We start from the raw sequence: 16,564 nt of genomic DNA on the forward strand, positions 1-16,564 counted from the left end.
CCTGACTTGCCCTGGGCAGAGGTAGTTAGTTGACAGAATGTTCCTGGCTGTTGTCAAGGTCTCTGGGGGTGGGAACAGGCAGGAAATTGCTCAGAGACTCTCAAAACGGGGTGTTCTCACCCAGCATGGCCGAGAGTCCTGACCGGTGCCAAGACTCCCAGGGCTGGGACACGTACCCCCACCTGTGTACGTCCCTGCAGTTCCTCACCTCCCTCTGGGTCCCTCTGCCTGGCATGGGGCCCTCCGAACTGTCCAGTGACCCTGGTCCTTCCTTGGGGGTGGCTCCAGGCTCCCAATCTGGATCAAAATTCTCTGACGGCCCGGGAACGATGTCGGATCGTCCTCCCGGCCTCTGGGTGCTCCTTGTCCGATGCAGGATCCCATCGATCTCCTTGTAATGCTTCCCTGGGTGCTGCGGGGGGTGGGGGAGATGGACATACCCTTTGTCATTGTCATGTATTGCTCCACCCTCTCCTCCAATCCAAAGCAATCCCAATCCCCCTCTGAGAGCCAGCTTCACCTTTCCCGCTCTCCCCAACACTCCCAGACAAGGAGGAGAATCCGTTACACACATCCAGCCCAACCCATCTAGGCCAACCAAGATCCAGTCCCATTTGCTCAGGTGTGACCCATATTCTTCTGAAGTTTTCCTATCCGACCACTTCTGGGTGAAGAAGTTTCCCCTCTGGTCCCTGTTAAGTTCATCCTTCTTCATTTTTACACACACTAAGTGCTGGAGGAACTCAGCAGGTCAGGAATTGAATTGACACACATCAAAGTCACTGGTGAACGCAGCAGGCCAGGCAGCATCTCCAGGAAGAGGTACAGTCGACGTTGCAACTTTGATGTGTGTTGCTTGAGTTTCCAGCATCTGCAGAATTCCTGTTCAGGAATTGAATTGAATTGGTTTGAATTGACTACTTCTTACATCCTTCATATAAATGAGGAGTGAAAATCTTTACGTTACGTCTCCGTCTAAATGTGCAATGTGCAATTTATAGTAATTTGTAATAATTAGTTTGTACAACAGGACAGCATCTATGGTAGGGAATGAACAGTCAACATTTCAGGCCAAGGCTCCTCAACAGGACCGGAAAGGAGGGGGGAAGAAGCCAGAGTAAGAAGATGGGGTGGGAGGGGAAGGAGAAGGTGTACAGTCTGGAAGGTGATAGTTGAAGGGGACAGTGGGTAGGTGGGGGAGGGGAGATGAACTGAGGAGCTGAGAGGTGAACTGGCAGACCACAGTACGTGTGCTTGCAACACTGTGTGTCCGACAGAGTGATCAGCAGCACTGGGGCTCCACAGGGGACTGTCTTGTCTCCCTTTCTCTTCACCATTTACACCTCGGACTTCAACTACTGCACAGAGTCTTGTCATCTTCAGAAGTTTTTGGGTGACTCTGCCATAGTTGGATGCATCAGCAAGGGAGATGAGGCTGAGTACAGGGCTATGGTAGGAAACTTTGTCACATAGTGTGAGCAGAATTACCTGCAGCTTAATGTGAAAAAGACTAAGGAGGTGGTGGTAGACCTGAGGAGAGCTAAGGTACCGGTCCCTGTTTCCATCCAGGGGGTCAGTGTGGACATGGTGGAGGATTACAAATACCTGGGGATACGAATTGACAATAAACTGGACTGGTGAAAGAACACTGAGACTGTCTACAAGAAGGGTCAAAGCCGTCTCTATTTCCTGAGGAGACTGAGATCCTTTAGCATCTGCCAGACGATGCTGAGGATGTTCTACGAGTCTGTGGTGGCCAGTGCGATCATGTTTGCTGTTGTGTGCTGGGGCAGCAGGCTGAGGGTAGCAGACACCAACAGAATCAACAAACTCATTCGTAAGGCCAGTGATGTTGTGGGGATGGAACTGGACTCTCTGACGGTGGTGTCTGAAGGGAGGATGCTGTCCAAGTTGCATGCCATCTTGGACAATGTCTCCCATCCACTACATAATGTACTGGGTGGGCACAGGAGTACATTCAGCCAGAAACTCATTCCATCGAGATGCAGCACAGAGCGTCATAGGAAGTCATTCCTGCCTGTGGCCATCGAACTTCACAACTCCTCCCTTGGAGGGTCAGACACCCTGAGCCAATAGGCTGGTCCTGGACTTATTTCATAATTTCCTGGCATAATTTACATATTACTATTTAACTATTTATGGTTCTATTAGTATTTATTATTTATGGTGCGACTGTAACAAAAACCAATTTCCTCCGGGATCAATAAGGTATGACTATGACTAAAGGGCTGAAGAAGAAGGAATCTGATCGGGAAGGAGAGTGGACCATGGGACACAGGGAAGGAGGAGGGTGATAGGCACTGAGGAGAAGGGGTGAGAGGGGAGTCAGAATGGGAAATGGGAAAAGAGAGAAGGTGGATGACTGGAACCTAGAACTAACGATGTTCACGCCGTCTCGTTCACTTTGAACCTCCGCCTCCAGTTGTAATTCCCCAATCCTGTGAAACAGATTTTCTCTGTCTCTTGCTATACACGACAGGAATGATAATAATAAATATTCTTTAAAAATAAATAAATAAAGTAACCAATTGACGTTCCCATACTGAGAACAAGACTCTGACTCTCCAATGTATCTGTCACCATCTTGATTTTGTACGAATCCATCAGATCCCTCCTCAGCCTCCTCCCCTCCAGGGAGATCAGACCCAGCCAGCCCCATCTCTCTCCACAACTGAAACTTTCCATCCTAGACAACGTCCTGGGCAGTCTCCTCTGCACCCTCTCCAGTGCAGTCACCTCCTTCTGAGAGTCTGTGACCAGAACTACACACAGTGCTCCAGCTGTGGCCTGACCAGTGGCTTCTAAAGTTGGACCATAACCTCCCTGCTCCTGTATTCTGTGCTCCGGCTAATGGAGACAAGTTTCCCGTAAACCTTCTTCACCCCCTGATCTGTGCTGCCACCTTCAGGAATCATTCGACTGGTACACCGAGGTCCCTCTGTCCCTCAGTACTCCCTATCGTTCACAGTGTGTGTCCTACCCTCGTACACCGAGGTCCCTCTGTCCCTCAGTACTCCCTACCGTTCACAGTGTGTCCTACCCTCGTACACCGAGGTCCCTCTGTCCCTCAGTACTCCCTACTGTTCACAACGTGATCAGACACTGTCTTACTGGACAGAGTGGGAGGGTTTGAGGGGAAAATGGCCAACTCTGGCCTTTTTTTCATGTCTTACCCTGATACAGGCAGGTGAAAATATGTTAAGGGAAGAGCTCGGGTACACACGCATATGTAAATAAACACACACTTACTCCATTGAAACCACTGCTTTTACTTCTGACCAATACCTGAGTTCTCTCTCAGTCCCCACGTTCCTCACCACCTCTTTCCCTGATGGCAGCCACAGTCCCAAATGCCATCACCACCCACTGGGAATGGTGGTCTAATCCCGTGCCATTCCCCTCCCTTGGGCGGGGACACCCACCCACCCACCTCATGTCTGAGCTGACCCTGCTCACCTCTCCCGGGGTCCATCTCTCCACCGAAGGGCTCTCTGCCCTCAGAACTCGCTCAGGGTTGGCTCCAGATTCCTGTTCCGGATCACTCTCCTCCAGTGGCATGGGAGCATCGCTCGACCCTCCTCCCAGACTCCGGGCGCTCCGAGTTCGGCCGAGGATCCCGTCGATCTCCTCGTAATGTCTCTCCGGGCGCTAGGGTTGAGGGCACAGACGCACCTGCTGTCACTGCCCTCTCTCACCCGGTCTCTACTCACCAAAACCCGAGCCACTACCTCCCACCACTCCCAGGGTCACCAGCTGACTTCTCACCTCAGGCCTGGGGTCACCTTTTGACCTTTCACCGATCTGAGGTGATGGGCCAAACTTTCCGCCCAGGAACACGTGTCAGATAAGAAACACAGGTCGTAGGCTGACCTTTCACACCAGGACTGGGCAACGCTGTACGTATAACAGACCCATTTTGAGGATGTGTCTGGAAGGACCTGTGATTGGGAAGAAGGACGGGAAATCCTGTCAAGACTCCTGAATGGGGCACAACCACATCTCCCCCAACCACCTGGACTGGGAAGCGTACAACCAGGGTTCGCCATCTCAGACTGAGGGGCTGGTTCTTCAGGACAGACATGGGGAGGGGTCTCCTCGCCTGGAATCCCCTTTGGAGAGGTGGTGGATTTGAGAGGGTTCTGTCAGAGTACCCTGGATGAGTAATCGTGGTGAGTTTTTAGAAGGTGCTTGTTGCAGCCATTGTGGTGGGGGGAGTGGGTGTTTGGGTGGGGTGGGTGATTGAGCGAGCTGGGTGGTTTTGGGCTTCCAGAGGGTTGTTGTACTGTCACACAGGGGTTCGGGGGCTAGGAATTACCCAGAGACTCACAGACAAGTCTGTTCCCTCCCATCCTGTTCCTGTCCCCCACCCCCTGAGACTGGAATTACAGCTCCCCCACACCCCCATGTCTGTGCTGCCCCTCCTCACCACTCTCTGAGTCCATCTGTCCAGCAAGGGGCTCTTGGCACCGCCCACTGCCACTGGGCTTTCATCGGGGGTGGCTCCGGGCTCCCCATCTGGATCATCGTACTCCATTGAACCGGGAATGTCACCGGACCCTCCTCCTGAACCGTGGGGGCTGGAAGACAGGTCCAGGAACCTGCCAATCTCTTCGTAATGTCTCTCTGGGCGCTGGGGGTGGGGGACACAGACACACCCTCTGTTACTGTCCCATCTTGACCGGTTATCACTCCACAACACCCGACTAGTGCCACCCGCTACCCCAGGATCACCAGCTGACCTCCCAACCCAGGTCTGTCGTCACCAAGTGACCTCTCACCTTTCCTTGACCTCACATCTCTCTGAAAGATCTTTCACCCCCTGGCCTCTCACCCTGGGTTCCGGATTCACTGCCTGACCTTTCACTTCAGGAACTGGGGTTACCACCTTTTTAACCTGCGCCTTGGGTCATGTCTGACCTTCTTTCTCCAGATCACTGCCTTGACCTTTCAACCTGTTCCTGGAGTCCCTGCCTGATCTTTCACCCCAGTTTGGTGCCTGAACTGTCACCTCAGGGACCGGGATCACTACCCGACCTTTCACCATGGGGTTTGGGGTCACTCTCTTCCCTCTCAACCCAGGTCAGAAGTCAGCTTTCACCCCAAGTATTGGGGATTGTAGTCTGACCTTTCACCTAGGAATTCTCTCTTGTCTTCTGGCTCCCCTCTCTGCCTCGGTGATTCAGTGCTTGTCCAGATACTTCTTCAATGTTGTGAAAGTCTCTGCCTCCACACCCCCCCCAAATGCATCCCAGATTCCAACCTCCCCCCCATGGGGGAAAAATTTCCCCCTCAGCTCCCCAGTAACCCTCTTCCCCCCTCACTCTAAACCCTCTAGTTTCAACCACATTTCTTTGGGCAGCTGTTTCCCACTCTCCAACTCTCTACCTTACCCACGCCCCTCATAACACTGTCCATTTGCAACAGGTTGCCCCTCAGGATGAGCTGACCCAACTTCTCCTGTCTCTGCTTGAACTGAAACTCTCCGTCCCAGGCAACGTCCTGGGCAATCTCCTCTTCACCTCCTTCCGAGAGTCTGGGACCAGAACTGCACATAGTGCTCCAGCTGTGGCCTGACCAGTGGTTTCTAAAGTTGGACCATAACCTCCCTGCTCTTGTATTCTGTGCCCCGGTTAATGGAGACAAGTTTCCCTTATGCCTACTTCACCACCCTGTCCAGTACAGCCGCCCCCCTCCCCACTGCTCCTTCCAATGACGACGTGTTGTGGGTACCTTGTAGCAGGGCGTGGTGAGGTACTCGGCAAAGGGGAGGATGGGGACGGTCCTGTGGTAGTTGAGGAGATCTGTAACGCTGCTGTGGAGCCTGTCATCGCCCAGGATCGTGTACCAGCCGCTGTCCACCTGGCGGATGATGAAATGCCGACATCGACCCATCCCGCTGGGGGAAGAGTGGATGGGGAACATTACCATGGCGACTGTCCCCAGAAGCTTCAGACCCAAGGAGGTGGGTGTGTGGGTTGTGGAAACAACCGGCACCCTCCTCCTATCCTGGGACATATCCACCTCCCCAACCCATCACCCTTCTCAGCACATTCCCTCACCCCTTCCCATCCTAGGAGATCCACCCTACCATCAAGGGACTCATTTCCAACACCCCCCACCAATCCCATCCCATGTTGGGCTGCCCCTCAAACCTCATCCCATTCCCTCAACCCCATCACATCCCTCACCTGGCCCTATCCCATCCCTTCCCTCAAACCTCATCCCTTTCCCCTCAACCCCATCACATCCCTCACCTCAAATATCCCATCCTGGGCCTTCCATTGACCATCTCCCTACCCCCAACATCATGGGATTCATATCAAGCCTCTATCTTATCCCATCTTGGGACATCCCCTCACACCCCTTTCTATTCCTGAAAATCCACCCTCTATCACACCATCCCCCTGGGATCCACTTGCATGTTTCACCCTACCCTCATTCGGAGTATCCACACCCCATCCCAGATCAGAATATCTGGGAGATATCTTCCAACCTGGAAGGACCCCTCAATGCCCACGCATCCAAAGACTCATCTCACACTCCTCATCCTATCCCCACAACCACTCACCACACACCCCTCACCTTAGCCCCAAACCCGCTCTATTCCCTCAGGTAGGGTGAAGGAGGACAGCTGAGGGAGGAGTCCTGCCTTGCCACCTCCTCCCCCAACCTCCCCACCAATCCCCAAGATGGGTGTAGCAAAACCACATGGGCGAACCAACCCAGTCATGTATGGGTAGGGACAGTCATAGAGGGACGGGATCTGAGGGCCGGGTATGTTGATCCAGAGAATTCAAGTCCCCTACACTGCGGGTTCATTCCATCCCGCTCGGGTATGGCAACTCGAATGCACGGGAATGCAAGGATCTGCAGACAAGAGTGAACTCTGCCCAATATATCCCTCCCCACCACCTCAAGCAGGCAACACCTATCATCAAAGATCCCCAGCATCGAGGCCAGGCCATCTTCTCACAGCTCCCATCGGGCAGGAGGTACAGAAGCCTGAAGTCCCACACCACCAGGTTCAGAAACACCTACTTCCCTTCAACCATTCGGTTCTTGAACCGACCAGCTCAACCCCGATCACTGTCTCGGTACAGAAACACTGTGACCACTTGCATCACAATGTTCATTTTGATCTAGTTGTGTTCTACCTTGTAAAAATTGTGTTTCATTTATGTTTTGTTTTCTTGTGAATGCTGTGTATCCGATGCTGCGCTGCCTGTGATGCTGTTGTAAATATGCTTTTCTTTGCCAATAAACATGACTTTGACTCTTCCGGTATCTGTGGCGGTGCGGTTCACCCTCGACAACAGAGTGGACATTTCCTGGGTGCAGAGGCAGAACTACAACTGGAACAGGTACACTCTGCTCTCTGCGTGTGGCTAAGAACAACTCCAGGGCCACCTGCCAATTCGTCACTATTGCTGCCAGGATCTCAAGTGGCGACGGGGAAGCATACAGCCGTGAGGTAGATGGGCTGGCTAGGTGGTGACACAACAGCAACCTCACACTCAATATCAATAAAACCAGGAAGAGATGCCCTTCAGCCCCAAAAGGACCATGTCAGCCCAGTTCCTGCCTAAGCTAGAACCATTTTCCTGTGTTTGTGCCATCTCCCGCTAAAACTTTCTATCCGTGTACCTGTCCGTATCCCTCTAAACCTTTCCTATCCGTGTACTTATCCATATCCCACTAAACCTTTCCTATCCGTGTACCTGTCCGTATCCCTCTAAACCTTTCCTATCCATGTACCTGTCCGTATCCCTCTAAACCTTTCCTATCCGTGTACCTGTCCATAACCCTCTAAATCTTTCCTATCAGTGTACCTGTCCATATCCCTCTAAACCTTTCCTATCCGCGTACCTGTCCGTATCCCTCTAAACCTTTCCTATCCGTGTACCTGTCCATAACCCTCTAAACCTTTCCTATCAGTGTACCTGTCCGTATCCCTCTAAACCTTTCCTATCCGTGTACCTGTCTGTATCCCTCTAAACCTTTTCTATCCGTGTACACGTCCGTATCCCTCTAAACCTTTCCTATCCGTGTACCCGTCCATATCCCTCTAAACCTTTCCTATCCGTGTACCTGTCCGTATCCCTGTAAACCTTTCCTATCAGTGTACCTGTCCGTATCCCTGTAAACCTTTCCTATCAGTGTACCTGTCCGTATCCCTGTAAACCTTTCCTATCTGTGTACTTGCCTGTTTCCCTCTAAACCTTTCCTATCCGTGTACCTGTCCGTATCCATCTAAACCTTTCCTATCAATGTACCTGTCCATATCCCTCTAAACCTTTCCTATCCGTGTACCTGTCCGTATCCCTCTAAACCTTTCCTATCCGTGTACCTGTCCATATCCCTCTAAACCTTTCCTATCCGTGTACCTGTCCGTATCCCTGTAAACCTTTCCTATCCGTGTCCCTGTCCATTTCCCTCTAAACTTTTCCTATCCGTGTCCCTGTCTGTATTCCTCTAAACCATTCCTATCCATGTACCTGTCCGTATTCCTCTAAACCTTTCCTATCCGTGTACCTGTCCATATCCCTCTAAACCTTTCCTATCCGTGTCCCTGTCCGTATCCCTCTAAACCTTTCCTATCCATGTACCTGTCCGTATCCCTCTAAACCTTTCCTATCCGTGTACCTGTCCATATCCCTCTAAACCTTTCCTATCCGTGTACCTGTCCGTATCCCTGTAAACCTTTCCTATCTGTGTACTTGCCTGTTTCCCTCTAAACCTTTCCTATCCGTGTACCTGTCCGTATCCATCTAAACCTTTCCTATCAGTGTACCTGTCCATATCCCTCTAAACCTTTCCTATCCGTGTACCTGTCCGTATCCCTCTAAACCTTTCCTATCCGTGTACCTGTCCATATCCCTCTAAACCTTTCCTATCCGTGTACCTGTCCGTATCCCTGTAAACCTTTCCTATCCGTGTCCCTGTCCATTTCCCTCTAAACCTTTCCTATCCGTGTCCCTGTCCGTATTCCTCTAAACCATTCCTATCCATGTACCTGTCCGTATTCCTCTAAACCTTTCCTATCTGTGTACTTGCCTGTTTCCCTCTAAACCTTTCCTATCCGTGTCCCTGTCCGTATCCCTCTAAACCTTTCCTATCCATGTACCTGTCCGTATCCCTCTAAACCTTTCCTATCCGTGTACCTGTCCATATCCCTCTAAACCTTTCCTATCCGTGTACCTGTCCGTATCCCTGTAAACCTTTCCTATCTGTGTACTTGCCTGTTTCCCTCTAAACCTTTCCTATCCGTGTACCTGTCCATATCCCTCTAAACCTTTCCTATCCGTGTACCTGTCCGTATCCCTCTAAACCTTTCCTATCCGTGTACCTGTCCATATCCCTCTAAACCTTTCCTATCCGTGTACCTGTCCGTATCCCTGTAAACCTTTCCTATCCGTGTCCCTGTCCATTTCCCTCTAAACCTTTCCTATCCGTGTCCCTGTCCGTATTCCTCTAAACCATTCCTATCCATGTACCTGTCCGTATTCCTCTAAACCTTTCCTATCCGTGTACCTGTCCATATCCCTCTAAACCTTTCCTATCCGTGTCCCTGTCCGTATTCCTCTAAACCTTTCCTATTCGTGTCCCTGTCCATATTCCTCTAAACCTTTCCTATCCATGTACGTCTCCAAGTATCTTCTACATGTCATTAATCTACCTGCTGCAATCACTTCCTCTGGCAGCCCGTTCCATAAACTGACCACCCTCTGGGTGAAGAAGTTACCCCTCAGGTTTCTATTAAATCTCCCTGTCCCCCTCCCACTCCCACGTCAAGCCTACGCCATTGGTTCTTGAATCCCTGGACTTGGGGGAAATGACTGTGTATTCTGTGTTCATGCTCATGTTCTCAGTAAATACGTTTTTTGATTTGCACAATTTGTTTTTTGCAAATCGGTTGTCTGTTTATGTATAATTTTTGGCAAATTCTATTGTAATTTTTTTATTTTGCTGTAAATCCCTGCAAGAAAATGAATCTCAAGGTGGTATATGGTAACATATATGTAATTTGATAATAAATTTTACTTTGAACTTTACTGTGGTGTTTTAAGTTTTTTGAACCTGTGTAAGGGCCACCTCTCATTCTCCATTGGAAAAGTCCCAAACTGCTCAAGCTCTTCCCATAACTCAATCTCTTCAGTCCAGGCAACGTCATTGTAAATCTCTCTGCATTCTTTCCTGCTTGATGGCATCCTTCCAGTAAGTTATGTGTGATTTACTGGAATTACAGAGACTTATCGTGTCTGTAATGAACTGTGCAGTTGCTTCGTGAAGCTAATCTTCACAGCATTAATGCCCTGGGCTTTGAGAGTGTGTGCTGCGGAGGGTAGGGTTGGACAGCAGTGCAGTGAGTGGGATGCGAGGGTGGGAGTGGGTGAGGGCGGGGGGGGGGTCTCACCTACCTGTAAGAAAGCACCATCCCCCCCTGGCTCTCGCTCAGACGCAGCAGGTAAGATCCCATGGGTCGACCCTGCAACAGCCGCTCTGCGTCTCTGCAAACACCCAATGGCAGATGTGAGCTGAGAGAGGAGTGGGGAGTCAGTTGATGGAGATCAGAGGGAAGGGAATGGGACATAGGAGGGGAGTCGGTTAGAGGGTAGAGGAGAGAGATTGGTGAGTAAGGAGGAGATTTCAGGATCACTGGGTGATCTCTGGTCCTAAACTTCCCCACTGTTGGAAATATCCTCTCCACATTCATCTTGGCCTTTCAATATTCGATAGGTTTCAATGAGATACTCCCTCATTCTTCCGAACTCCAGCAAGTACAGGCCCAGAACCTTCAAATTCTCCTTATATGTAAAGCTTTTCATTGCTGGGAGAATTTTTGAGAACCTCCCCTGCCAGCACATCTTTTCTGAGAGAAGGGGCCCAATCTGTTCACAATACTTCAAGTGCAGTCTGACATAAACCTTATTAACCTCAGAATTACATCCTTGCTTTTATATTCTAGTCCTCTCAAAATGAATGTTAACATTGCACTTGCCTTCCTTCCCACCGACTCAAGTCTGCAAGTTAACATTTAGGGAATCCTTTTTAAGTCCCTTGCACCTCTGATTTTTGAATGTTCTCCCCAATAAGAAAATACACTACACCTTTAGTCCCTCTTCCAAGTGCTCTGCAATATTCCATCTGCTCCCAGTCTGTCCAAGTCCTTCTGCAAACAACCTGCTTTCTCAAAACTACCTGTCTCTCCACCTATCTTCATATCGTCTGCAAACTTGGGTGCAAAGCCATCAATTTCATTATCCAAATCATACACTATGTATAACTTTAAAAGAATCGGTCCCAACACAGACCCCTGTGGAACATCACTAGTCACCAGCAGCCAGCCAGAAAAGGCCCCATTTATTCCCACTCTTCGCCTTCAGCCAATCATCCATCCATGCTAGGATCTTTCCTCCAATACCATGGGCACTTAACTTGTTTAGCAGCCTCATGTGCAACACCTTGTCAAAGGCCTTCTGAAAATCCAAATAAACAACATTCACTGACTCTCCTTTGTCTATCCTGCCTGTTATTTCCTCAAAGAATTCCCCTTAAGGAAACCATGCTAACTTTAGCCTATTTTGTCATGTGCCTCCAAGTACTCTGAAACCTCACTCTTAATAATAGACTCCAGAATCTTCCTAACCACTGTGGTCAGGCTAACTGGCCTATAATTTTCTTTCTTCTGTGTCCCTCCTTTCTTAAAGAATGGAGTGACATTTGCAATTTTCCAGTCCTCTGGAACCATAAGACCATAAGATATGGGAGCAGAATTAGGCCATTTGGCCCATCAAGTCTGCTCCACCATGTCATCATGGCTGATCCAATTTTCCTCTCAACCCCAATCTCCTGCCTTTACCCACATCCCTTCATGCCCTGACTAATCAAGAGTCTATCAACCTCTGCCTTAAATAAACCCAATGACTTGAACTCTAGAGCCACCTGTGGCAACAAATTCCACAAATTCTCTACCCTCTGGCTAAAGAAATTCCTCCACATCTCCATTTTAAAATGAAGCCCTTCTTTTCTGAGGCTGTGTCCGCTGGTCTTAGATTCTCCACCATAGGGAGCATCCTCTCCACACCCACTATGTCGATACCATTTGACAATTGATAGGTTTCAATGAGGTCACCGTCATTCTTCTGAATTCCAGTAAGCAGAGGCCCAGATCTATCAAACGCCCTTCATAATGACAAGCAATTCAATCTGCCTGTGCCACGTGACAGTGAGTATAGGAATAGAATGAGCTGGAGGATAAATGCTGCCTGAGGGATTGAAGCAGGGGGCAGGGATTCAGATTTCTGGATCATTGGGACCTCTTTTGGGACAGGAGTGACCTGTACAAAAAGGACGGGTTGCACTTGACTCCCGGGGGACCAATATCCTGGCAGGAAGGTTTGCTAAGGCTACTGGGGAGAGTTTAAACTAGAATTGCTGGGGGTGGGAACCAAACTGAAGAGACGGAGGAAGAGGCGGTTGGCTCACAAATAGAGAAAGCTTGGTGACAGTGTGAGAAGGAGGATAGGCAGGTGATAGAGAAGGGATGTGCTCAGACCGATGGTTTGAGATGTGTCTATTTTAATGTGAGGAGTATTATGAATAAAGTGGATGAGCTTACAGCTTGGATCAGCACTTGGAACTATGATGTTGTGGCCATTACAGAGACTTGGATGGCTCAGAGGCAGGAATGGTTACTTCGAGTGCCAGGCTTTAGATGTTTCAGAAAGGACAGGGAGGGAGTGGGAGTGTGGCACTTTTGATCAGAGATAGTGTCACGGCTGCAGAAAAGGAGGAAGTCATGGAGGGATTGTCTACTGAGGCTCTGTGGGTGGAGGTTAGAAACAAGAAGGGGTCAATAACACTACTGGATGTTTTTTATAGACCACCCAATAGTAACAGGGACATCGAGGAGCAGACGGAGATAGATTCTAGAAAGGTGTAATAATAACAGGGTTGTTGCGGTGGGAGATTTTAATTTCCCAAATATTGATCGGCATGTCCCTGGAACGAGGGGTTTAGATGGGGTGGAGTTTGTTAGGTGTGTTCAGGAAGGTTTCTTGACACAATATGTAGATAAGCCTACAGGAGGAGAGGCTGTACCTGAAATTAACCTGGTCAGGTGTCGGATTTCTCAGTGGGAGAGCATTTTGGAGGTAGTGATTACAATTCTATCTCCTTTACCATAGCATTGGAGAGAGATTGGAACAGACAAGTTAGGAAAGTGTTTAATTGGAGTAAGGGGAATTTTGAGGCTATCAGGCAGAAACTTGGAAGCATAAATTGGGAACAGATGTTCTGAGGGAAATGTACAGAAGAAATGTGGCAAATGTTCAGGGGATATTTGCGTGGTGTTCTGCAGAGGTACGTTCCAATGAGACAGGGAAGGGATGGAAGGGTGTTTAAGGGCTGTTGTAAATCTAGTCAAGGAGAAAAGAAGAGCTTATGAAAGGTTCAAACAATTAGGTAATAATAGAGATCTAGAAAATTATAAGGCTAGCAGGAAGGAGCTTAAGAATGAAATTAGGAGAGCCAGAAGGGGCCATGAGAAGGCCTTGATAGACCAGGATTAAGGAAAACTCCAAGGCATTCTACAAATATGAGAAGAGCAAGAGGATAAGACGTGAGAGAATAGGACCAAACAAGTGTGATAGTGGAAAAGTGTGTATGGAACTGGAGGAGATAGCAGGGGTACTTAATGAATACTTTGCTTCAGTATTCACTACGGAAAAGGATCCTGGCGATTGTAGGGATGACTTACAGCAGACTGAAGAGCTTGAGCACATAGATATTAAGAAAGAGGATCTGCCGGAGCTTTTGGAAAGCATCAAGTTGGATTCCAGAGGATTGGAGGGTTGCGGATGTTGTTCCTTTATTCAAGAAAGGGAGTAGAGATAGCCCAGGAAATTATAGACGAGTGAGTCTTACCTCAGTGGTTGGTAAGTTGATGGAGAAGATCCTGAGAGGCAGGATTTATGAACATTTGGAGAGATATAATATGATTAGGAATATTCAGCATGGCTTTGTCAAAGGGAGGTCAGGCCTTATGAGCCTGATTGAATTTTCTGAGGATGTGACTAAATACATTGAAGGTAGAGAAGTAGATGTAGTGTATATGGATTTCAACAAGGCACATGCAAGTCTTATTGAGAAAGTAAGGAGGCATGGGATCCAAGGGGACCTTGCTTTGTAGATCCAGAACTGGCTTGCCAACAGAAGACAAAGAGTGGTTGTAGACGGATCATATTCTGCATGGAGGTCAGTGCCTCAGGGATCTGTTCAGGGACCCCTACTCTTCGTGACTTTTATAAATGATCTGGATGAGGAAGTGGAGGGATGTGTTAGTAAATTTGCTGATGACATAAAGGTTGGGGGTGTTGTGGATAGTGTAGAGGGCTGTCAGAGGTTACAGAGAGACATTGATAGGATGCAAATCAGGGCTGAGAAGTGGCAGATGGAGTTCAACCCAGATGGTTCATTTTGGTGCTTCAAATATGATGGCAGAATATAATATTAATGGTGAGACTATTGGCAGTGTGGAGGATCAGAGGGATCTTGGGGTCTGAGTCCATAGGACACTCAAAGCTGCTGTGCAGGTTGACTCTGTGGTTAAGAAGGCATATGGTGCATCGGCCTTCATCAACTGTGGGATTGAGTTTAGGAGCCGAGAGGTAATGTTGCAGTTATATAGGACCCTGGTCAGACCTCACTTGGAGTACTGGGCTCAGTTCTGGTCGCCTCACTACAGGAAGGATGTGGAAACTATAGAAAGGGTGCAGAGGAGATTTACAAGGATGTTGCCTGGTTTGGGGAGCATGCCTTATGAGAATAGGTTGAGTGAACTCGGCCTTTCCTCCTTGGAGCGACGGAGGATGAGAGGTGACCTGATAGAGGTGTACAAGATGATGAGAAGCACATCGTGTGGATAGTCAGAGGCTTTTTCCCAGGGCTGAAATGGCTAGCACGAGAGGGCATAGTTTTAAGGTGCTTGGAATTAGGTACAGAGGAGATGTCAGGGGTAAGTTTTTTCACACAGAGAGTGGTGAGTGCGTGGAATGGGCTGCCAGCGATGGTGATGGAGGCAGATACGATACGGTCTTTTAAGAGACTCCTGGATAGGTACATGGAGCTTAGAAAAATAGAGGGCTATGGGTAACCCTCGGTAATTTCTAAGGTAAGGACATGTTCAGCACAGCTTTCTGGGCCGAAGGGCCTGTATTGTGCTGTAGGTTTTCTAGGTTTTCTAATCCTGGAATTGTTTTTGTGAACTCCTTTTGAGCCCTCTACAGTTTCAGAACATCCTTTCTTAGATAAAGGACCCAAAACTGCTCACAATGCTTCAAGTGAGGCCTCACCAGTGCTTTACAAAGCCTCGACATCACATCCTGGCTTTTATATTCTAGTCCTGGTGAAACGAATGTTAACATGAATGTTATGTAATTCAGAAGGGCGAAGGGGATCTCATTGAAACCTTTCGAATGTTGAAAGGCCTAGACAGAATAGATGTGGAAAGGATGTTTCCCGTGGTGGGGTGAATCTAAGTCAAGAAGGCACAGCCTCGGGATTTCAAAACAGAGATGAGGAGAAATTTCTTTAGCCAAAGGGTGGTGAATTTGTGGAATTTGTTGCCACAGGCAGCTGTGGAGGCCAGGTCGTTGGTGTATTTAAGGCAGAGATTGAAAAGTTCTTGATTGGACATTGCATCAAAGGTTACGGGAGAAGGCTGGGAATTGGGGTTGAGGAGGCGATAGCGAAAAAGAATCAGCCATGGTTGAATGGTGGAGCAGACTCGATGGGCCGGATGGCCTAATTCTGCTCCTATGTCTTATGGTTTAACATCAGATTTGTCTTCCCCACCACTGACTCAACCTGCAAATTAATCTTTAGGGAATCCTGCACAGGGACTTCCATGTCTGTTTGCACCTCAGATTTTTGAATTTTCTCTCCATTTAGAAAATAGTCTACCCTTTTATCTTTTTCTACCAAAGTGCACAACCATGCACTTCCCAGCACTGTATTCCATCTGCCACTCCTCTGCCCATTCTCTAATCTGTGCAAGTCCTCTCTGCTTCCTCAAAACTGCCGGCCCCTCTACCTATCTTCATATCATCTGCAAACTCTGCCACAAAACCTTCAACTTGGTCATCCAAGTCACTGACATATAATATAAAAAGAATCAGTCCCAACACAGACCCCTGTCGAACACCAGTACTCACCAGCCGCCAGTCAGAAAAGGCTGAGGTCAAAGCTAAGTGGCTTATAGTTTCCTTTCTTCTGTCTCTCTCTCTCTTCTTGAAGAGTGCAGTGACATTAGAACTCTGGGGTGTAGTCCAGCAGGTTCAGACCTTTCAGTTCCCCAAGAACCATCTCCCTGGCAATAATAACTGCTCTCACTTCTGCCCCCTGAGTCTCTCGAACTTCCAGCATACTACTGCTGTCTTCCACGGTGAATGGTGATGCATAATACTTATTCAATTCTTCTGCTACTTCCTCATCCCCTGTTACTATCTCTCCGGTATCAGTTCCAGTGGACAATATCTACTGT

At 48.7% G+C, this 16,564-nt stretch overlaps 1 protein-coding gene across 6 annotated transcripts in view; it reads right to left on the reverse strand.

The window, feature by feature from the left end:
* Positions 1-16,564, reverse strand: part of LOC140193109 (uncharacterized) — a 43,143-nt gene that overhangs the window by 15,834 nt on the left and 10,745 nt on the right. For 5 of the 6 annotated variants that reach the window (XM_072250516.1, XM_072250514.1, XM_072250513.1 and 2 more), the window contains 5 exons: positions 10,440-10,529; positions 5,752-5,917; positions 4,448-4,651; positions 3,478-3,669; positions 209-412 (listed from right to left, as the gene is read on the reverse strand). In XM_072250516.1, coding sequence (XP_072106617.1) covers positions 209-412; positions 3,478-3,669; positions 4,448-4,651; positions 5,752-5,917; positions 10,440-10,529 — 856 coding nt within the window. Of the gene's footprint in view, positions 1-208; positions 413-3,477; positions 3,670-3,786; positions 3,947-4,447; positions 4,652-5,751; positions 5,918-10,439; positions 10,530-16,564 lie in introns of those variants that run through there. The other variant, XM_072250518.1, reaches the window with a different exon arrangement.

The sequence above is a fragment of the Mobula birostris genome, unplaced genomic scaffold (genome assembly GCF_030028105.1).
Source record: "Mobula birostris isolate sMobBir1 unplaced genomic scaffold, sMobBir1.hap1 scaffold_388, whole genome shotgun sequence".
NCBI classification, from domain to species: Eukaryota; Metazoa; Chordata; class Chondrichthyes; order Myliobatiformes; family Myliobatidae; genus Mobula; species Mobula birostris.